Source organism: Vombatus ursinus, unplaced genomic scaffold (genome assembly GCF_900497805.2).
Source record: "Vombatus ursinus unplaced genomic scaffold, bare-nosed wombat genome assembly UNPS02009994.1, whole genome shotgun sequence".
Taxonomy (NCBI): domain Eukaryota; kingdom Metazoa; phylum Chordata; class Mammalia; order Diprotodontia; family Vombatidae; genus Vombatus; species Vombatus ursinus.
In genome coordinates this window covers 1124485-1144935 of record NW_020949772.1, presented here as the reverse complement: position 1 = coordinate 1144935, position 20451 = coordinate 1124485, and the positions used below count along the sequence as shown (strand labels likewise).

Below are 20451 nucleotides of genomic sequence, written 5' to 3'. Positions count from 1 at the left end.
CTCACTTTTCCAGCCTATTTCTTGACTTTGAACTTTATGTTAAAGTTGGGCTTTGCTCACCTGGGCACAGGATGTTGGCAATATGATCATTGTCCCAAGCTTCAGGATTTTTTGAGTGATATTTTCCTAGCTAGTTCTTGGGGTCTGTAAGTTTTTTGTTGCTTTTAAGGTGGTGCAATCTAGGGAGAAGTGTGATCACTGCTCTTCTGGTCTTCATTCTGGTCCTTACCCAGGAAAGGCCCTTGCTCCCTTGCGACCACAAATGATAGCACTCCTCTCTGCCTTGGAACTGCAATCTAGAACTGGGTAATGGGCAATGAAGCTGCCAAACAGCACTCAGTCCTGCCTCAGTACCCACACAGGGGTCTCCTGCCATTTCTTTCTGACTAGATGTTGAATCTCTTATTGGCTCTGAATGGTGAGAGCTCCTGGTGGTGCTGCTGCTGCTATTGCCAAAAATGTTTCACTCTGACCTTTTATTGGCTTTGCAGCTCCAGAATTCAATTTGATATGTTACTTTAAAGTTGCTTAGAGAGAAGTGTTGGGAGAGTATGGCTAAAATGCTCTTTCTACTAGGCCATCTTGCCTCCACCCTTCCTAAAATTTTTTGTTTTTGTTTTTGTTTTTTTGTTTTTAACTTGGAATTGAATATAGTGCTCCAGATGTGATCTCTCTAGGGCAGAAAACAGTGTACCCATTACTTCCATAGTCCTGGATAGTATTAATAAACCAATCCATAAACATTTATTAAACACTTACTGCATGTCAGGCACTGTCCTAAGTCCTGAGAATACAAACAAAAAAGTAGGAGTTTATAGGGAATAAATAGGGAAATAGGAAAGATAGGGAAGAGAATAGGGAAGAGAACATGAATATATAGGAATAATTACAGAATATACTCAAAATATATGTGAGGACCCCAGCAGCTTGGATCAGCAAAGTTTTCACTTAATAGGTGATGTCTGAACTGAATTTTGAAGGAAACCAGAGTTTCCCAAAAGTGGAGGGGAGAAGGGGGAGAATATTTCAGGCATTGCCAAAGCATGGAGATTAGAGATGGGGTTTCAGTTGATTTTGATTTTTTTTTCCATAAATGATGCAGGTCATCTGTTTAAAAAAATAAAATAGAAAATCTGAACTAGAATTTCCCAATGTGTGTTATAGATAGGCAGGATCTATTCCCAGCATCTGGCACAATGCCTGGCATATTGGAGCTGCTATGTAAATGCTTGTTGATGATTGACAAAACTGATTGGGATTATCCCTTCAAAAATGAAACCTCATCATTTAAGAGAAGATGGGTGCATATGCTGACCGACAAACATACTTTTAGTAGGATCAAACTGTTTTTTATTTTTTTTGCTAATTCTTGTATTTGTTCAGCTCCAGATTAAATTAATTTTTAGTTATTGGTTCATTTTTTTCCCAAGTCATAGTTTTGACAGACAATTTTAACATTTGAGCTCACAAGACTATGAAATTTTAATTCCAACTCAAATAGGAATATAGTCACAATTTGTTATTCACAGTAATAGAATAATAGGAATAACCAACATTTATGTATCACTTTACAAATGCCAAATCCCTTTATATACCGAAGCTCATTTGATCCTCACAGCAGCCCTGGGACATAGATGCTACTAATGTTACGATTTTACAGATGAAGAAACTTAAATTCAGAGAAGTTAAAGTGACCTGCACAGCTAATAAATATCAGAGGCAGGATTTGAACCCAGATCCTCCTAGTTTGGGATTCAGTGCTCTTTCCATGGCACCAAGCTACCTTACCAAAAAAAAAGGAAGTAGGTCTGAACCAGTATTTCAGAGATCTGTGCTTTCATTGTTCTAGTCTCCCTTCACCAACACAGGTTGCTTAGGAACCCTATACAGTGGAGGAAATGGTCTAGGGGAATTGTTTGAATAAAATGTTCATCAGCATTTGACCCATCTGGTGGCAAACCTCTGCCGACTTACCTGAACTAAGATAACGAGTCAATAGCCCAGCCACCCCGGAGCCCATTTATGGTTTGGGAAGACTTTCAGGATCTTGCTTGACTCTGGCTTCCTCTTCCAGTACTTAGGGTCACTTCCATACTTCAAAGAGGCAATGGGAAAAGACTTTGGTAGAGGAGATGAGCAAAATGGATAAATCCACAGATCATTTATGTCTAGGATTGGTATTTGCCTTGGTCCTTATTTTCAGGATTTTATTTATTTATTTTCATGTTTATTTATTTATATTTATTTTATTTTGTTTATTTATTTTATTGTACCTTTGTTTTCTGTATCTGATATTTGGGAAAACCACTTGAAACCAAGGTATGGGAAGTTGCTGTCCTGCCCTGGGTCCTGCTCATCTCTTCTTTAATAGCCTTCTCCAAGATAATCGTTTGCCATCATTTCCTCAGCCTGACCAAAAGTAGCAGCCTAAAAAAAGAGTTGTTTTCTTGCCACTTTTCCCATTCTGGCTTCTACAGGCATGGGCTTCTTCCAAAGTAAGAGCAGGTATGGAGCTAGTTGTTCATTACTTTAATCACTCAATAAACATTAACAACTTACTATGTGCCAAGCACTGTGCTAAGTGCTGAGGATGCAAATACAAATAACAAGAAAGATGACCCCTTCCCTCAAGGAGTTTGTAATCCAATGGAGAAAGACAATACATAAAAGGAAACTGAAAAGCTGGAGAGAATGTGGGAGGGAGAAGGACCCTGGTGCAGGTTCATGATCATGATGGAGAAGTTGAAAGAAATCCAAAGGACTCTGCTGGGGTAGGAAATGAGGAGGTAGCCAGCCAGGGCCCCCTCTTTAAATGGAGATCTTGGAGATCTAGTCAGAGAACACAGAGTACTGATGATCAAGGCTGATTAGATCTCGCAGAAGGATGAGATTCCCCAATGACCAGGTTCTTAGGGTGATGGCATGATGGTAGGGAATGCTTAACAAGCATTCGCTGACTTCAAGAAAAATGAAGCAGGGGTGTTCTGACAAATGAGAAAGCAGAATTTGCCAGAGAACTCAGGTAACTGATCAGTCCTGCAATTTCTCATAGCACTTGGACTTTCTCCTTTGCTCTTAGCGTAATCTAATTTGTATTAGGTATTTTATCTCTCCTACTAGCTGGTAGGCTCCTTGAGGCCAGGGAATAAGTCTTATTTTGTTTTTGTGTCCCCAGACATAGAATAATACCCTGGCCATTAGGAGGGCTCATTAAATGATCATTGGAATGAAATTGAATCAGATTTGTGATCAAAGAATAATCAACAATCTGGCTGTGATGGTACCTTCATAAGGCTAGGGACCCGACCTGTGTTTTTGGTTTTTTTTTTTTGCCATAGAGAACTCTTGGGTGCAGAAGGTACAGATTGGCAGCTTCTTTGCAATTTGGATTCTTAGAGACTTGCCCAAAGTCACATAGCTTGTGTGGGTAGGACCTGAACCCAGGTCTTCCTGGCTTCTAGGCCATCTCTCTATTCCTTATGCTGTGCTACAAGCACCTTTATGGATGACTCAGATCATGCCACAATCTCTCACAGCCCCTTCCTACTTCTACGTCCCAGTTTAGCAAAGTCATTTAAAAAAACAAAACCAATAGGTTATTTACCTCATCCTCAGGGAGCCAAAAGCAGGGACAGTCTTTTCCTAGGTCTCTATCCCCACTGGGGGGGGTGCCCTGATTCCTCTTGGCTCCCCCAGCTTGAATGAGCCGGATTGAACAGTGAGCATCAGGCATGTATCTGTGGGCCACGAAGCCATCCGAATGGGAGTGAGCATCGAGCCCATGGGGGCTGTGTTATTTCGGGATAAAATACAGATGAAGCCACAAGGTGGGGCTCACTCCTTAGAAAAGCCAAGCGCATGGGACTGGGCCAGATGGGCTCTGTGTGTGTGCCAGGCTTTCTTTTGGGAGGTATAGCACATCCACTGTTCCCAGCAATAATAGTAGCCGTGTGTGGCACTCTGGGTGGCACAGGGAACATTCTGCTTCTGACGCATGATATCTGGAGCCCTCTTAAAATATGGGCGAGAGGTGAAGGTTCATTTCCTGTCCTCCTTTTTTCCCCGTTGGTGAACTCAATTCCCCTTTGATTTGGGCTGGGAAAAAGGCAGCTTTTTTTCTCTTTGACTTAGCAGTCTAGTCTCTTAACATTTCTTAGTCTGAATTTTCTCTTGGCATTTGTTTCTCACTATTTCACTGCCCCCTCCTCCCAGGTTTGGGTTCAGCCTGAGGGCATACTTGGCATGGGCATAACTGAGCCCTTATTGAGGGACATTAGACAGAAACAAGAACTAGTCATAGCACAGGGCGATCACGTTCTTTTACCAACCCATCTCTGCTTCACCTAAAGAAAATATTGCCCAGGTTCCCATGAAGCTTTTCTTCCTTCTGGTTTTAAAGTAGAAAGAAAGTAGTGTTGGAGTGATTATTGTTAGGACAACTTCAGTTTACCAGGTGTTAAGATATAGAGTCTGTGTATATGGCCCATATTACAACATGCTGTTGGGTGAATAGTGCATTGAATTAGTCCATCGATGTTTATAGCTCGGACAATTCCAATGGATGGACAAATGAGCTGGGGCCTGGACATAAATGGAAGGAGGTCAGGGTGCATTTCAACTCACTCAACAGCAGGAAATTGGTGCTGTTGTCTTGGGATCATGGTATACCTTGAGAGCTTGAGCAAAGCGGTAATTTGGAAGAAGTGTGTGTGTTGTATTTGAATAAAACATATAATACCCAGGAGTTTTCATTTTATTTTATTTTTTAATTTTTTAGTTTTTTGCATTTTCATTTTAACAATTAGGTTTCTTACCTTTAAAAGTAGCAGATGTTAACAGTGGCCCTGCTAAATTTCTCGGATCACTGAGAAAGATGACTGATTCAGAAGACTTGGGTTTTCGGGGCAGCTAGGTGGCGCAGTGGATAGAGCGCCGGCCCTGGATTCAGGAGGACCTGGTTCAAATCCGGCCTCAGACACATAATACTTACTAGCTATGTGACCTGGGCAAGTCACTTAACCCCATTGCCTAGCCAAAAAAAAAAAAAAAAGAAGAAGAAGAAGAAGAAGATTCGGGTTTTAGCCCTGGCTAACTGGGTGACCTTGAGCCAAATACCTTCATTCTTCTGGGCTTCTATTTCCTTAGTTGTACAAATAGTAGGACTTTAATCCCACCATTGACCTTACCCATGTGACATTGGACAGGTTGCTCCTTGGTTTTCTCCTTTGTAAAAAGAGGGGATCGAACCAAATGGCCTCTGGAATCCTGGCCACTTGTAGGTATGTGATCCTATGACATGCTGTAGTAAATCACAGGGTTGTTATGATAATCAGATGAAAGAGAGGATGAAAAATCCTTTTTAAAATGATTCTGCCAATTTGAGAGAATTTAAACCTTCTCACCCCTCCCTCTCACATCAGAGATCATTCTCTTAAGAGTATTTCCTGTTCCTAATGTACCTGGTCTCATGCTTGAAGCTTGAAGTTCTGGGCTCTCTGTTGACTCTTACATAAAATACAGGCTCCTTTGTTGGCATTTAGAGCCTTTCACAGCCTAGGAGTGGGAAAGAAATGAGTATTTCTACTGTACCTACTATGTGCTAGGCACTATGCTGAACACCTTTCATAAATATGATCTCATTTGATCCTCACAACAACCCTTCAAAGAAGGTTATCGTCCCCATTTTACAGTTGAGGAAACTGAGGCAAACAGAGCTGAAATGACTTGGCCAGAGTCACACAACTTAGAAGTGTCTGAGACCAGATTGGAACTTGGGTCTTCCTGTCTCCAGGCCCAGCGGTCTAATCGCTGGGTCTAATAATAATAATGGTCTAATCATTACAACACCAGCTGCCTCTAACGACAGGCTGGCACCTGCCCATCTCTCTAGGCTTGTTATGTATTACCATCCTGCACAGACTCTGTGGTCTGCCTTCTCCTCCCTTTATATGACATCCTATCTCCTGAGCCCTCCCCTGAAATGCAATTCCTCCTGCTCCTGCTGATCTCATTGAATATTTGGTTTCCTTCAAGATGCAGTTTGGGTGTCACCCCCTAGAGGGCATATATAGGTCCTTACTAGCAGCTAATACCCTTTCCTAGAAATTACTTTGTATATTTTTTGTATTTAATCTTCTGTGTACATGCTGTTTTCCCAAGTAGAATATAAGTTTCTTGAGAGCAGAGACTGTTTTGTTTTTTGTCTTTGTGTCCCCAGTTCCTAGCACAGTGCCTGGCCCATAGTAGGTGCTTTATAAATGCTGCTTCTTGTTGATTCTATAAAGTAACCTAACAAATGTGTTACCTGCTTTGTGAGAGGTTGTAATCTAAGATGTCTCTGGCACGGATAGACCAATCTTTTCTTTTCTTTTTTTTGCAAGGCAATTGGGGTTAAGTGACTTGCCCAGAGTCACACACCTAGTAAGTGTCAAGTGTCTGGTCTGAGACCGGATTTGAACTCAGGTCCTCCTGACTCCAGGGCTAGTGCACTATCCACTGTGCCACCTAGCTGCCCCCCAATCTTTTTTTTAATTAGTGGCTAGTATTCCATTCATTCATTTATCAAATATTTATTGAACGCCTACTGGACACAAGGCACTGTTTTTAAATAGCATCAGTTAAATTATAAGCTCTGTCATTGTTCTCCACCTGATTCTGTGTTTAGAATGCTGGGGTGCATTTATCCCAGTTTACAGTACTTAGTGGAAAAACCTTGATATCATAAGGTCAGAGGTCACTTTCCCTTCTCCTGTCTTCCACAAAACTTCAGCAACCTATCCCAAAAAACTGATGTGTGTCCTGTTCTTAAATTGTCAGTAATATAGGGATGGGACATCCCCGCTTCCATGCCCACCCTACCCTGTGTCATTAAACTTGTTTCCGTGAGCTAGCTGTCATTCATGTCATTATACCCTTCCCTGTAGCTTCTCCACAGCTTAGGGATGCACCTGTGTTACTGCTGTGTACTGAGCTCATGGGCCTTGCTTAGGAAGCACTGGGGAGGTCACATATATATATATATATATATATATATATATATATATACACATATACACACACACACATATATATATATATGTATATATATATATATATACAGAGAGAGAGAGAGAGAGAGAGAGAGAGAGCAAGCGCAAGCCAGAGCTGCTTATCTACCAAACAACAGAGCTATTTATTTACCAGTTAAAAAGCCCTGTTTTGTCCATGATAGAGCTTGGACTTGAAAGTTTGTGAAATAGATGAGTGGGCTGAGTTAATGTCACCTCAGGAGATAAGTGGTCACTAAGAAATGGGGGTGCAGGAACAAGCCATCCAGCGTATCCATCATAAAGGTGTAGAAATCAATCCAGTGAAGAGATGTGCCAGCTTTTGCCTGTGAAAACCCTGGGGGTTCAAAGCCTTGATTCAGGCAGATTAGTCTATCTGTCTGGCAGGGAGGTGCTGGTTCAGGTACCTGGGAAGGGCCTGAATTGGCCTGCAGGTGATGAGCTTCACTGTGCCTTGGAGCTGTTTCCCTCCTTAATTGCTCCTTTAATCACACAGCTGAAGTCAGGCTTCCCTTGGGTCACTGTTAGTCATTTAGTTTCCCTGTTCATTTTTACCTCCCAAAGGCATAACTACAATGACTTAATTGCAAATTTGCTTTCATATTTTTTTAATGCACCTGCTCTTCTGCTCTGCCGCATCTCCTGGTTATTTTGTCAAGTTGGCTCCCGAATTTGGTGGAGGTGTCTCTGGACCTAACCTCTCCATAAACAGCCTTCAGGGACACAACCTGGTGCTGTCACTAGTGGCTTCTGCTTCCTGATGGCAAGCTAGAAAGCTAGAGCGGGGGCAGGGGGGCTTTGGAAATACAAGAACTCTTCTTACATATTTTTTTAAAAGACTAAAAAATGGAGAATCACAGATTTCTCATATTCAATCTTCTTTTTTGTGTTGTAGAAATGCTCTTTTTTTGGTGTTTAAGTTCAGAATAAAATAAAATGAAAAAGAAAAAAGAAATGCAAATTAGCTCTGCTGGATGGTAAACAAAAGGATGAGACTTGTAGAGTAAATGAAACCATTTCTTCATTTTATTAAGCACTTACCTTATGTAAAACACAGTGGATAGAGTGCTGGGCTTGGAGTGGGGAAAACTTGAGTTCAAATCCACTAACTATTATGATTAAGTATGTGACCCTGGGTGACCCTGTTTACCTCTGTCTGCCTCAGTTTCAACTGTAAAATGAGAATATAGGGGCAGTTAGGTGGTTCAGTGGATAGAGCACTGGTCCTGGATTCAGGAGGACCTGAGTTCAAATCTGGCCTCAGACACATAACACTGACTAGCTGTATGACCCTGGGCAAGTCACTTAACCCCATTGCTTAGCCAAAAAAAAAAAGCCATAAAATGGGAATATATATGTGTATATATATATATATATGTATATATGTATATATTCATAGATATATATATAAAATCTAGGGCTGCTCTGAGGATCAAAGTACAGTCATACAGCCTGGCACATAGTAGATGCTTAATAAATGCTTGTTTCCTTTCTTTTTCCTTCTTTCCTTCCTAGATCTTTCGCTCCCTCCCTTCTTTCCTTCCTTCCTTCCTCTCTCTCTCTCTCTTCCTTCCTTCCTTCCTTCCTTCCTTCCTTCCTCAGAAAGGGAACACTACTTTTAACATTCTAGGATAGTACTTTGTATGTAGACCATGGAGGACCCTGAATGGTGTGGTAGAAAGAATGCTAGACAGAGTTAGGAAACCTCAGTTCAGAGTTCAACTCCTATTCTTGAAGGGTGCCCTTACACCACAAAGTCATAGTCTCTCAGAACCTCAGTTGCCTCATCTGTGAAATAGAGATTATATAATTTCTGTTCTGCCTACCTCATAGGGATATGGTAAGAAAAGTGCTTTATAAATGTAAGCTATTATTAGGTGGTGATAATTAGCTATTATCATTAATACCATCAGCTACACCCTAAAGTATATGATGGGAAAAGAAGATGAACTGGTCATTTGGGGAGGGTGGAGTGTGCTAGGTGGACAGCTCTGCTGCACGACTCCTGTGGCAAACTGGTGGCAAGACATGGATGGGAGCCATACAGAATGGATGGTTGGGACAGTTTGTGATCTGAAGCATTGGAAAGGATGTGATCACAGATCCATGGGAGTATTTTAATGTAATCTCTACCAGCCCATGCTCACCACCGGTATCACTAAGGGGGGAGGCATCTAGGCAATCCACCAATCAGATTCTTTAATTTGGATTGTAAACATCCTTCTGGTAACAACGTCTCCCCATGTTTTCTGGCACTGCATCCAGCACTGTGCAGATAAGGACAAGACTATTATGCTCATCATTTATTTTAAACTCTAATGTCCCACATTTCTAGTCACAGATTATGGTTTTTCCCCCCTACTCAGTATCCATCTGCAAAAGCATTTTAACAACTATTTTTTATATTTAATTTTAAAATAATTTATGTAGATTGCAAAGTTTCTCTAGGAAGCTGTGCTATTATTTTGGCATGTCAATGAGGGTAAAAATGATTCCTGTTGCTGTGATTTAGGAGAAAGGAGGAAGACCTGTGTTGTGTCGTTGAAGGCACCGCTCATGTTCCTCCCAAGGGTCACTTGCTGCCTTTCCTTCATTTCCCTTTCTCAGTTAGTTCAAATTCATGACAAAGTCTACAGGAAGACATCTACTTCATACACTTGAGTGGAATTTCACAGTGTAGCTATTTATATGTTACCACATGGCAGCATACAATAAATTGCATGTAGTAGTGATTGACATCCAAGAGATCAACATATAGTGCCTGGAGTTGGCAGCCAGGTGAATATGATAGCAAGCGTAATGGTTGCCCTTACTTAGCACTTTAAGATTTGTAGAGGGCTTTACTTAGAGCAGATAGGGATAGGTATTGGACCTATGATTTCGTTGGTATCTGAAACATGAGTGAAGAGACTCCCTTATCAATTGAGGTTGGTACCTTCTCTGAAACTCATCATCGTAGAGAGTTTGGCTAGGTCATTGAGAGGTGAAGTGACTCGCTCCAGGTCACACAGCCAATATGCGTTCAAAGCAGGACTCTAGCCTAGGTCTTCTGGGTGTCCTCTGTGCCACATTTCCTCTCTTGACATGCAAAACATTCTGCATATTGTGCTAATGTGACGTTTCACTCTGAGAAAAACATCCACCTAAAAACTTATTCTGTATTCTGATTATTTTTTAACTTTTTTTTGGGGGGGGGGGGTGAGTCAATTGGGGTTAAGTGACTTACTCACAGTCACCCAGCTAGTGAGTGTTATGTGTCTGAGGCAGGATTTGAACTCAGGTCCTCCCGACTCCAGGGCCAGTGCTCTATCTACTACACCATCTAGCTGTCCCCTGTATTTTGATTTCATTCATCCAGTCATTCTATCTCTTCTTTTTTCCCTTAGTCCATCACATCAGCTCTGTCTTCATTGACTTATAGTTAATCCATTCACATGGGCCCCTTTGTTCTTTTCTGCATGCTTGGCCAGCCCGTATATATTTTCCTGTTTTAAAGATTGTAGTTCCACCTGATAAAGAGTAGGGGGTTGTTTTGTTTCTGTCTTTGCATCCATAGCATGTAACCCAGTATTTTGCACATAGGTGGTGTTGAACTGAACTGGCGCTTATACATTCTTCATCCACCTGGTTTTTACAGTGCCGATCACTAGAATTCTCTCTTAAATCACAGTGGGTATCATTCAAAAGACCCTTTAGTTTTCCCATGCTGGAGTTAATCAGCACATGTTATCTTGGAAACAAGGGCATCTGAAGGACTTTGCCATCTGTAGGAAGTCTTCCAATTTGCCTTTGGACAGGAGAATATCCAGGACACTCGGGAAAACCTTTGGTGAGCCGATCTTTCTATTTTATTCTTCCCTTGAAAATGATGAGTGGTCCTACCAGTTGCTGATGAAAGAAACTTTTGAAAAATTATTTTCTGACCGATCCTCGTATCACACACTGTTCAATTCGCAGTTGGTCTCATGAGTGGTAAGAGTTTGATCTTCTGCATGAACTTTCTAGACCCCCTCTAGTTTTGCTTGATTCTTTCAGCAGACAGAATTCTCACATGTACATAGTCCATTTCCTTTTTTTTTTCAACTTCCATTATTTGCTATTATTTCGAGTTTTATCCGTATTTTATATTTGTATGCTGCCACAGAAATGATTCCAAGAAATATTTGGCAGTAGAATAACACCAGTGAGAAAGACCAGCTCAGGGCGGGGCACAGGCTGGAATAAATGTTTGACAAGCAGTAGATCTGTTTCCTGGCAGCTTACACAACTCAAAACTGCATAATAGAAGCCTTGAGGAATTTTCCCAGGTGGTTTGGAACTTTGGGCCATGAAACTGCGGCCTTGTTCTGAATACTTGTTTCACAGAGGTAAAGAAAGCTGCGTGCTAAACTCCTCTCATCCGAATTCTATCATACAATTAGATGAGGTATTCATATATACATTCTTTTTTATGCAGAAGCCTATTACTCATTGTCTCTAAGTAGCTTACTCGAAAAGAACTCATTAATAACTGGGTAGAATTCAGTTTGGCCTAGAGGAAAATAATCTTAAAGCTAAAATAGAGCATGAGAAAGGATCTAGTCTGCCCTCTGCCCTCAGGCATCCAGAAGAGATGATTGTCTATTGGCTTCTTGAAATTTCTAGACACCTAGACTTAACATCCCCGTAAAGTCTCTCATTCTAATAAAAATCTTGCATGTGTGTATATATACATACATACATACAAACATGCATATATAATATATATATATATACATGTAAAAATCTTGTGTCTACTTAAATCTTGCATATATGTAGGACTGAAACCTTAATTTTACTCTCTTAAATCATAATTTGCCTAATGGATGTAGACTATAAAGTCCCTGGGGGCAGGGATTGTGCTTTATCTAACTATCTCTTTAGAACCTACCAGAGTGTTGTGGCCACATTAGGTGCTTAATACCTATTTGTTGCCTTGTATTTGTCAGGACAGATCTTTGCTTGTATCAGATAGCCGTATCTATTTTTATTAGACGTTGAGGCCTTTGTGAGGAATGTGAGATCTCATTTTCTTCATCTGAAAAAAAAAAAAAAAAGAAATGGTGATAACAGGATTTAGACTAAGACCTAGAAGGACTTTGAGAGATCACCTAGTCCATACCTTTAAATTTACAGCTTCATTTAGTCATTCAATAACTTACTTTCCAACCTTATTACACATTACTCCCTTTCAAGCAAACTGGACTCCAGTGTAGCCTTTGGTCTTCACGCACATTCACCGTCTGTCACTGTGCCTCTGCCCTGGCCATCCCCCATTCCTAGATTATACTCAAGGGAACTGAGAGCTTAAAGGGACCCCAGCAGCCGTTTAGTCTGCCCTATGCACTGAAGAAATCCCTACCATAATATACCTGGCCAATACTTGTCCAGCCTTTGTTTGAAGATGTCCAAAGAGGGGGAGCCTACTGCTTCTCAAGGTAGCCCAATCCACTTTGGGGTAGACCTAATTATTAGGAATTTTTTCCCCTGAAATATAGCTTAAATTAACTTCTTTTAGCACCTACCCTGAGGTAGCTAAGTGGTTCAGTGGATAGGCACTGGGCCTGAAATGGAGAACACCTAAGTTCAAATATGACCTCAGACGCTAGCTGTGTGACCGTGGGCGAGTCTCTTAACCTCTGTTTGTCTTAATCCACTGGAGAAGGAAATGGCAAGCCATTCTGTCTTTGCCAAGAAAACTCCATGGACAGTATGGTCACAGGGTCATGAAGAGTTGGACACAACTGAACAAATGAAAAACAACAACAACAGAATCTACCCATTATTCCTGGTTCTGCCTCAAGGATCAAACAGATCAGGTCCGATACCACCTCAGCGGGATAGACTTTTTATGTACTTTAATGCAACAGCCATGAACCTTTTCAGCCCCTGAACCTTTAAACATCCTTAATGCCTCGACTGCCCATCATATGACATAACTCCAGGCTCTTTACCATGCTTTCTGCTCTCCTCTGGACACTCCATCTTATCATTTTTCTTCTTAAACAGAGACACTCAGAACTGAGTGCAGGACTCCAGATAAAGTCTGACAAAAGCCAGACAGTTCGAATCACCTTCCTATTGAAGAATCTTTGCCTCTAAATATAGCTCAAGGTTGCATTAGCTTTAATGCCACATCATAATTATGATTAATATTGAGCTTGCAGTCCCTTAAAACTTCAGGTTGTTGTTTTTTCCAAACAAATACTGCCTAACTGTACCTCTTCCATATTTCACTGATGAAGCTGATATTTTTGGACCCAAGTGTAAGATTTTACATTTCTCCTATTGAATTTCATCTTATTAGATTCAGCCTGGTGCTTTAGTCTGTCAAAATCCCTTTCTGTCACCTTTGTCGCCATTTTGTTATCTGTCTCTCCAAGCTTTTTGTCATTTGGAAACTTGATGAGTATGCCATCTACATCTTTCATTAAGTCATTGATATAAATGTTAAACAGTGCAGGACCAAGAACATCTCTGGGTTACTCCCCTGGAGACTTCCTTTCATGTTGGCATTGAACCATTGAACCCTTGGTAACAACTCTAAATTCAGCCACCCATCCAACTCTTACTTTACCTAATTGAATTCTACTCCAGTCTTTGTCTCTATATTGTCCACAATGAAATTCCAGTATGAAATTCTTGATCGAAGCTTCCCTAAAATCTAAGTAGACTGTATCCGCACCATTCCCCCATCTCCAAGTGTAGTGATCTTATCAAAAAAGGTAGTGATGCATGTGTCAGTAGGTGTGTGACATTCCAGCATGATAACTCTGGAGTCATGCTTGATCATTGTGCTTCTCAGAGATCCAAAGTTGTTTGTCTTTACAAAGTTGTTAATGTATACATTGTTCTCCTGGTTCTGCTCACTTCGCTCTTTATCAGTTCATACAAGTCTCTCTGGGTGTCTTTGAAAGCTTCCCCTTCACCATTTCTTACAGCACAATAACTTTCCATCACATTCACACATACCATGGTTTGTCCAGCCATTCTCCAATGGGTGGGCATGCTGCATGACCTGTTCTTGATGAAAACATGGCTGCTCTTTGTAATCATTGCTGCCTGAGCTAGATATTCACCACGCATCTCTTTAACTTTGGTCAGTTCTAGAAGTTTTCCAGGAATTAGTTAAGTTCACTTACCTGTGGTTTGCAGGTTCAGTTCTCTCCCCTTTTGGGGGGGAGGGGAATGGTAAGGGGAATGGATCATTTGCCTTTCTCCAGTCATATTGGAGATATGTTCTCTCTTGTTCTCGACGATCTTTCAGATATCAAAAGTAGTTCAGCAGCCACATCAGTCCAAGGATGAAGTTAATCTGAGTGAAGTGACTTAAATTCATCAAGGGTAGATGTGATGTACTCGTACTATCTTCTTACTTACCTTAAGCATCATCTCCCTGTTCGTCTTTTGCGTTCTGTCATTTGCAGTGCAGAAGTCATTCCAGTGGTAGAGAAAACAGAAATAAAAGAATTGAGCAGTTCTGCTTTCTCTCTTACTTACCATTGTCCCATCCACTTCAAGCAAAGACCTTATCCCTTCTTTGAACTTTTTTTCTCTCAATGTAACCTACCTCCTTCTACTTCCCCTCAAAAAAAAAAAATCCCTCTCTTCTGACTTTAGTTTCCCTTACTAGCCTCAGCTCCTTCGGAGACCAGAATTCCAACACCATTCCATGCTCTTCTCTCCATCCTCTGTCACTTGGTTTTGCTTCCATCTTCTGTATATTTCTCTTTGAAATCTACCTCTTGGTAGATTATATTATATATATATATATATATATTATATTATATGTAGACTATATTATATATATATATATCTGTAAAGTCCCCCGTATGTATATGTATGTACACACATATTTGTCTGTCTGTCCTACTCTCCATGCATCTATCATCTGGGTAATCTATCCAGTGTCTGTCTATCTATCTATCTATCTGTCTATCTATCTATCTATCTATTTACCTTACCAAAGGTTTTTATCAACTCATACCCCCCTGGAAAATGGACTAGAAAAAGAGGGTCCTTTCTTCTCTGATACCTTATTGTGGTGGGCAGGCGATGCTGGTTTTGTTGGTGTTTAACCATTATGCCAGTGGAGGGCAGACAGACATTGGCATAAACACAAGTCAGAAATACTTGGGTATAGGTCCAATGTCCACTTGTATGCCTGACATCTGAGGACTATCTTAGCTAAATTTACAAAGGCTCATGTTCAGAAAGGCTGGCCACTAGGGGATTTTCTTTCAAGAACCGCAGCTTACAGAAACAGTCTCCTAAGGCATCCTCGAGGGACTGTGCTTTGTGTTGGAAGTGGGAGCTCCTGCCCTGACCCAGTCCTGCATCCTTGAAGTTCCAAAGTCAGTGACAGTTTATCCTTGGAAGGGGGGGAGAGGCAGAAGGAAGACCAGAAGGTCAAATAGATAAATGATCTTGCAGTTATTTGCAGAGCTTATATTCCTAATGAAAGATTTGTGTTTGTTTCTTTCCTTCCCACCACCATCTATCCCTTCCTCTCAGGAATTTGTTCAGCTGGCCGCAAGACTGGTCAATGATCCTGTGTTAGAAAAGAAAATTGTGACAAAAGGAAAAGAATATGTAAGATTGTGTCATTCGTGGAAATCCGAAAGAGACACCTATCAAAATCTTACGCGGAAACTTCAATGAATCATTAAGTGTTAGGAAAATGTGCATGGTATTCATCATGTGTCACTTCAAATCAATTATAAACCACAACCTGTGGGTGTTACATCCAGACCTGATTTTAAGTCAGTGGGGTCCATTTCAGTAAAATCAGCCATGTTTCATAGGAAACTTAGAGGGAGCCAGATGTTCAGTCATAGAATGGACATTCAAACTCTAACATTAGAAATCTATCCAGTATTTTACGATTGTGCTGTCAAGAAACATCCACAGTGAATTGTATCAGCTGATTGTGATGGTGATTCAGAAGCTAATTTCAGAGGAACTGGTTTTTAGGAGAACTGGGGTTGAAAGAATCTGTCCCAGAGGAACGTAGCTACAGTTTTCAGGCAGACAGACCTTCAATGCACAATATACTCAACACCACTCCCATACCACCCCATTCATACATCTTTTTTTTTAATTTATGGAATAAAACAAGCATTTCCATAACACAGTACAATAAAAAAAAAGATGATTGCACATCAAACTGCAAATCTACTATGCACAACTTGCTATTTCTTTCAAAAATATAACAAAATTGTCATGTAAATTTCTTTTTTTTTTTTCTTCCTTCTCCTCTACTCCCCTCCCTAGAGCTGGTTACCATTAGGTTGGCCAATAGACAACAACATTTTTTAAAATGGGAAAGAAAACCTCAAGGGAGGAAATGTTCTTCATGGTCTTTTTTGTAAAGTGAATTAAATTCATATTTTGGCAATTAAATCTTAGGAATACAGATACAAAGTGAAGTTTGAAATATTAGGTATAAGGATTGGCAATCTGTTGATTGGTTTGTACTTAGTGATGGGTGGATTTCCTCTACTAAAGTCCTGCTCTGATACCCCCTTGTGGCATGGAGGGAACTTTGGGGTTCTCCAAGGACCAGCCCAGGTTCAGAGAGGCCCATCAGGTTGGTTTCAGGGTGATGAATGTTTTGGTCAAAACAGTCACAGGAGCCATCTACTGACTCATGGAGGGGGTATGATCTATGCCTGGGGAGGGAGTCTCCCTCCCCTCCCCATGAAATCCCAGATCTCAGAAGCATTGAAGTGAAACCCACTGTCCATAGCCCTCAAAACAGTGATATGAAATTGTTTATTGCCCAGGCATCTATTAGCTTATCAGTTATATAATTAAAGGTACTGATTGGAGTCCAGAGGAAAGCAGCAAAACTCAGAATAGTTGTCTTATTGTTCTGCTTTGAGGGGGTAAAGAGGATTGAGCCTAGTTTGGAAGAGGCCGTGGGATCTGATTTAGCCTGGAGTCACCCTTAGTCTGGAAGAAGCTGATCTGGGGTACAGCAGGCCTGGGCCTTCCCTGTCCCCCAAGAGTGAGGAGGCTAAGAATTATCTGGGGCCCGTTCAGAAATTCCCTCTCCCACCCACCCTCAGGATCATGGCTGACAGAGGGGGCCCATGTTGGCAACAACACTGTACACTCTGTTACGTGTATTGTTCAACTTAACCCTTTAATTGTGCAGTATCTCCCCCTTTATTGTCAAAATACTTTAGGGATAGGAACAGGACCTGTGATTTCATTGGTATAGAGAACTCCCAGGGGAGGAAATTACCTCTAGCAATTCATGTGGCAGCTGCCCTGTACTTTAATGTTAGAGAGATGAAAGGTTATGACTGGCTCAAGGTCAAAGCCAGTTGTCAGAGGTAGGACATGAACCCCAGTTTTTCTGTTTTGTAACTGTTCCCTATCCATTACACTACACTGCCTCTTGTGTTAATACACAATATAATCCCTTATAGTCATGTTCACTTAACCAGCCACCATGAACAGTAAGTCACCTAACCAGCAGCCATGAACAGTCCATACATAGAGCGCTTTTAAGATTTGCGAAGCGCTTTACATATATTATCTCACTTAATCCTCACAACAACCCTGTGAGGTCAGTGCTGTTATTATCCCCATTTTACAGATTAGATGACTGAGGCTGAAAGCGTTAAGTGACTTGGCCCAAGATCATGCAGATAGTATCTGAGGCAGGATTCAAACTCAGGTCTTCCCAACTCCCAAGTTCATAATTCCCATCTCCTACCTGCCTCTGAATTTGCCTTGGAATATCCCTGTCATAGACAGCTGTCTGTTTATTTCCATGGGTATGCTGTCATCCCCTAATTAAGGGGGAAGGAGCAAAACAATTGATTACAACCCATGGTGTAGGCCCTCAAGGCTTCCTGTGGAAAGGGAGAATAAAGTGGGCAAATGTTATCCGGGGCCACCCATGTCTCATTTGAGAAAGTCCTTTGTTTAAAGAGGTTTAGCTGCTGTGGTCCCTGCCGGGAGTGATCAGAGCAGGCTATGCTTTAAGGTGCAGGTTAGGATATTATGGACTTGCTGCTTCTCAGTCTTTCTATTTTTAAAATAATGGGTTAAAACTATATTGAAATTTTAAAAATAAATCCCAAAGCAAATTCTGATAACTGCTTCCGAAGGAGAGGAAAGAGAAGTTTACTTTTCCTACTCAGCCCTTTGGTTCTACCATCTTTATCTCAGGTGTTTCTTCTGAACACAGGCCCATTCCCCAAAGGCCTTTGTGGGGGGAGTGGGAGGGGCTGTACAGAACTGTCAACATCTACTTAGAGGCTTTGGCGGAGAGCTTTACAGTAACCTCTGTTTTGTGTAAGGTTCTAAGTGGCTCGAGAAACCAGGGCTATGGCCAGAGATAAGACGGCAAAGCCCATCAGCTGGAGCATCTCCTTGTGACTTTGAATGCAACTGAATCTGGCTTGAACAAAATGGCCCAAATAGGAGGGACTACTGTGTCTTGTGTTCATTTCTCTACTGTCAAATGTTGCTGCTATTATAAAATGCTGATTGTTTGGAAACCTGGCTCAGTCTTTCATTGAATGGCATTAAAGATACCAGACTTCTCTATCGTTAATTTATGGTTTTATTTTCAAAATGTACATTAGAGTGGGAAAAGGACATATTTTTAAGACAATAAAAAAATGTTTCACCATCAATATACAGAAAAAAGTTGCCATTGTTTATGTTGTAAGCTGTGTGTTATGTAAGGACACTCTTCCCCTATCCTATCTTAATAAGAAAACAGTATTCAGAAGGATTTAAAATGCATACTATTTAAAAATAGATTAGGGGGCATAAAACGAATTGTAGTTTTCTACGAAGCTTCTGCTCGGTACTGTTTCATACTCAGTTAAGTCCGTGTTTAAATATTCCATTTATAGCTTTCACTTAGCCGTGGTACACAGCATACACTAAACAGGGCCTTGGACCTTGACATGATGACTGAATTTCCAGATAAAATTGAGATGCTAAAATTTAAAAATGGTAGGGGAAAGGAGAGCCCTCAGTGTGGTGTAATTGTGGTCAGTCAAGGCATGCAGGCCACTTGATTGATCAGACCAAGTCTTGCGGTCAGTGAAATTAGGGCAAGTGTACTGCTTACATCTAGAGTATTCCTCATTTGGCTTTTGCTGAGATGAGCTCAGGAAACAGGGAACCAGGCAGGGACATGAACCATGTCTTAGATTTGGTGAGTCATCAATTTCAAGGACTCTGAAAATGTAGTGGCCTTTGATAATAAAACAGAATTGTGATCATTTTTAGGAAAGTTAAGCACACACATCAGTCAGTGAGTGCATGATTGTCTCACTGACGTGGTTGGGAGTTTTCATTCAACAAACATCTATAAAGAGTACTTAGACAGCTAGGTGGCTCAGGGGATAGAGCTCTGGATCTGCAGTGAGAAAATCTGAGTTCAAATCTGTCCTCAGACACTTATTAGCTGTGTGACCCTGGGCAAGTCATTTAACCTCTGTTTGCCTAGGAGGCAACTAAGTGGCTCAGTGGAAAGAGCAGTGAACCTGGAGTCAGAAAGACCCAAGTTCAAATTTGGCCTCAGACACTTAGTAGCTATGTGACCCTGGGCAAGTCACTTAACCTCTGCCTTAATCCACTGGAGAAGAAAATGGCAAACCACCCTAGTATCTTTCCAAGAAAACCCACGGATCCTGTGGTGCACAGGGTCGTGAAGAGTCTGACACAACAAAACAGCTGAGCAACAGTGTGCAAGACTGTATGCTAGGTATTAGATGTAAAAAGACAAAAGCAAAATAGTCCTTGCCCTCAAAGAGCTTACATTCTACTGGGAAGAAGAAATATGTACACAGATGTCAGTGTGATAATTGAAAGCATTTATCTAGCACAAAATTTTCAAAGCATTTTTATATATGTATATTATATATGTGTGTGATACACATACATATATGCACATGTATATATATATGCATGTGCATTGTGTGTGTGTGTATATACATACATACACACACACATCCTCATTAGATCCTCACAACAACCCTGAGAGCTAGGTGCTATCTCCATTTTATAGACTAAGTAACAAGCCAAAATAAGTTAAGTGACTTACCCAGGGTCACACAGTTCATAAATATCTTGAGTCAGGATTTGAACTCATGTCTTCCTAACTCCAAGTCCAGTGCTCTGGCTGCCTACCGAATCATTTCGGAGTATAGAGAGAACACTAATTTTGAAGGTTAGGAATCAGGAAAAGCAATATGTATTTCCATTAACAAGAAACTGTCCCAATAGTGTGAATAAGGGGGTTGGCAAACTATGGCCTATGGGCCAGATTTGGCCCTCCATCTGTTTTTGTATGGCCCACACACTGACTAAATCCATTCTTAACAGTACCAAAAACCATAAAAAAGTGAGTGAC

General features: G+C 41.0%; 1 protein-coding gene across 1 annotated transcript in view; it reads left to right on the top strand.

The window, feature by feature from the left end:
* Positions 1 to 16177, top strand: part of GLT1D1 (glycosyltransferase 1 domain containing 1) — a 109435-nt gene extending 93258 nt beyond the window's left edge. The window contains exon 12 of the mRNA XM_027853558.1: positions 15579 to 16177. Within this exon, the coding sequence (XP_027709359.1) occupies positions 15579 to 15725 (147 nt within the window). The 3' untranslated portion in view covers positions 15726 to 16177. The remainder of the gene's footprint in view (positions 1 to 15578) is intronic.
* Positions 16178 to 20451: the final 4274 nt, after the last annotated feature.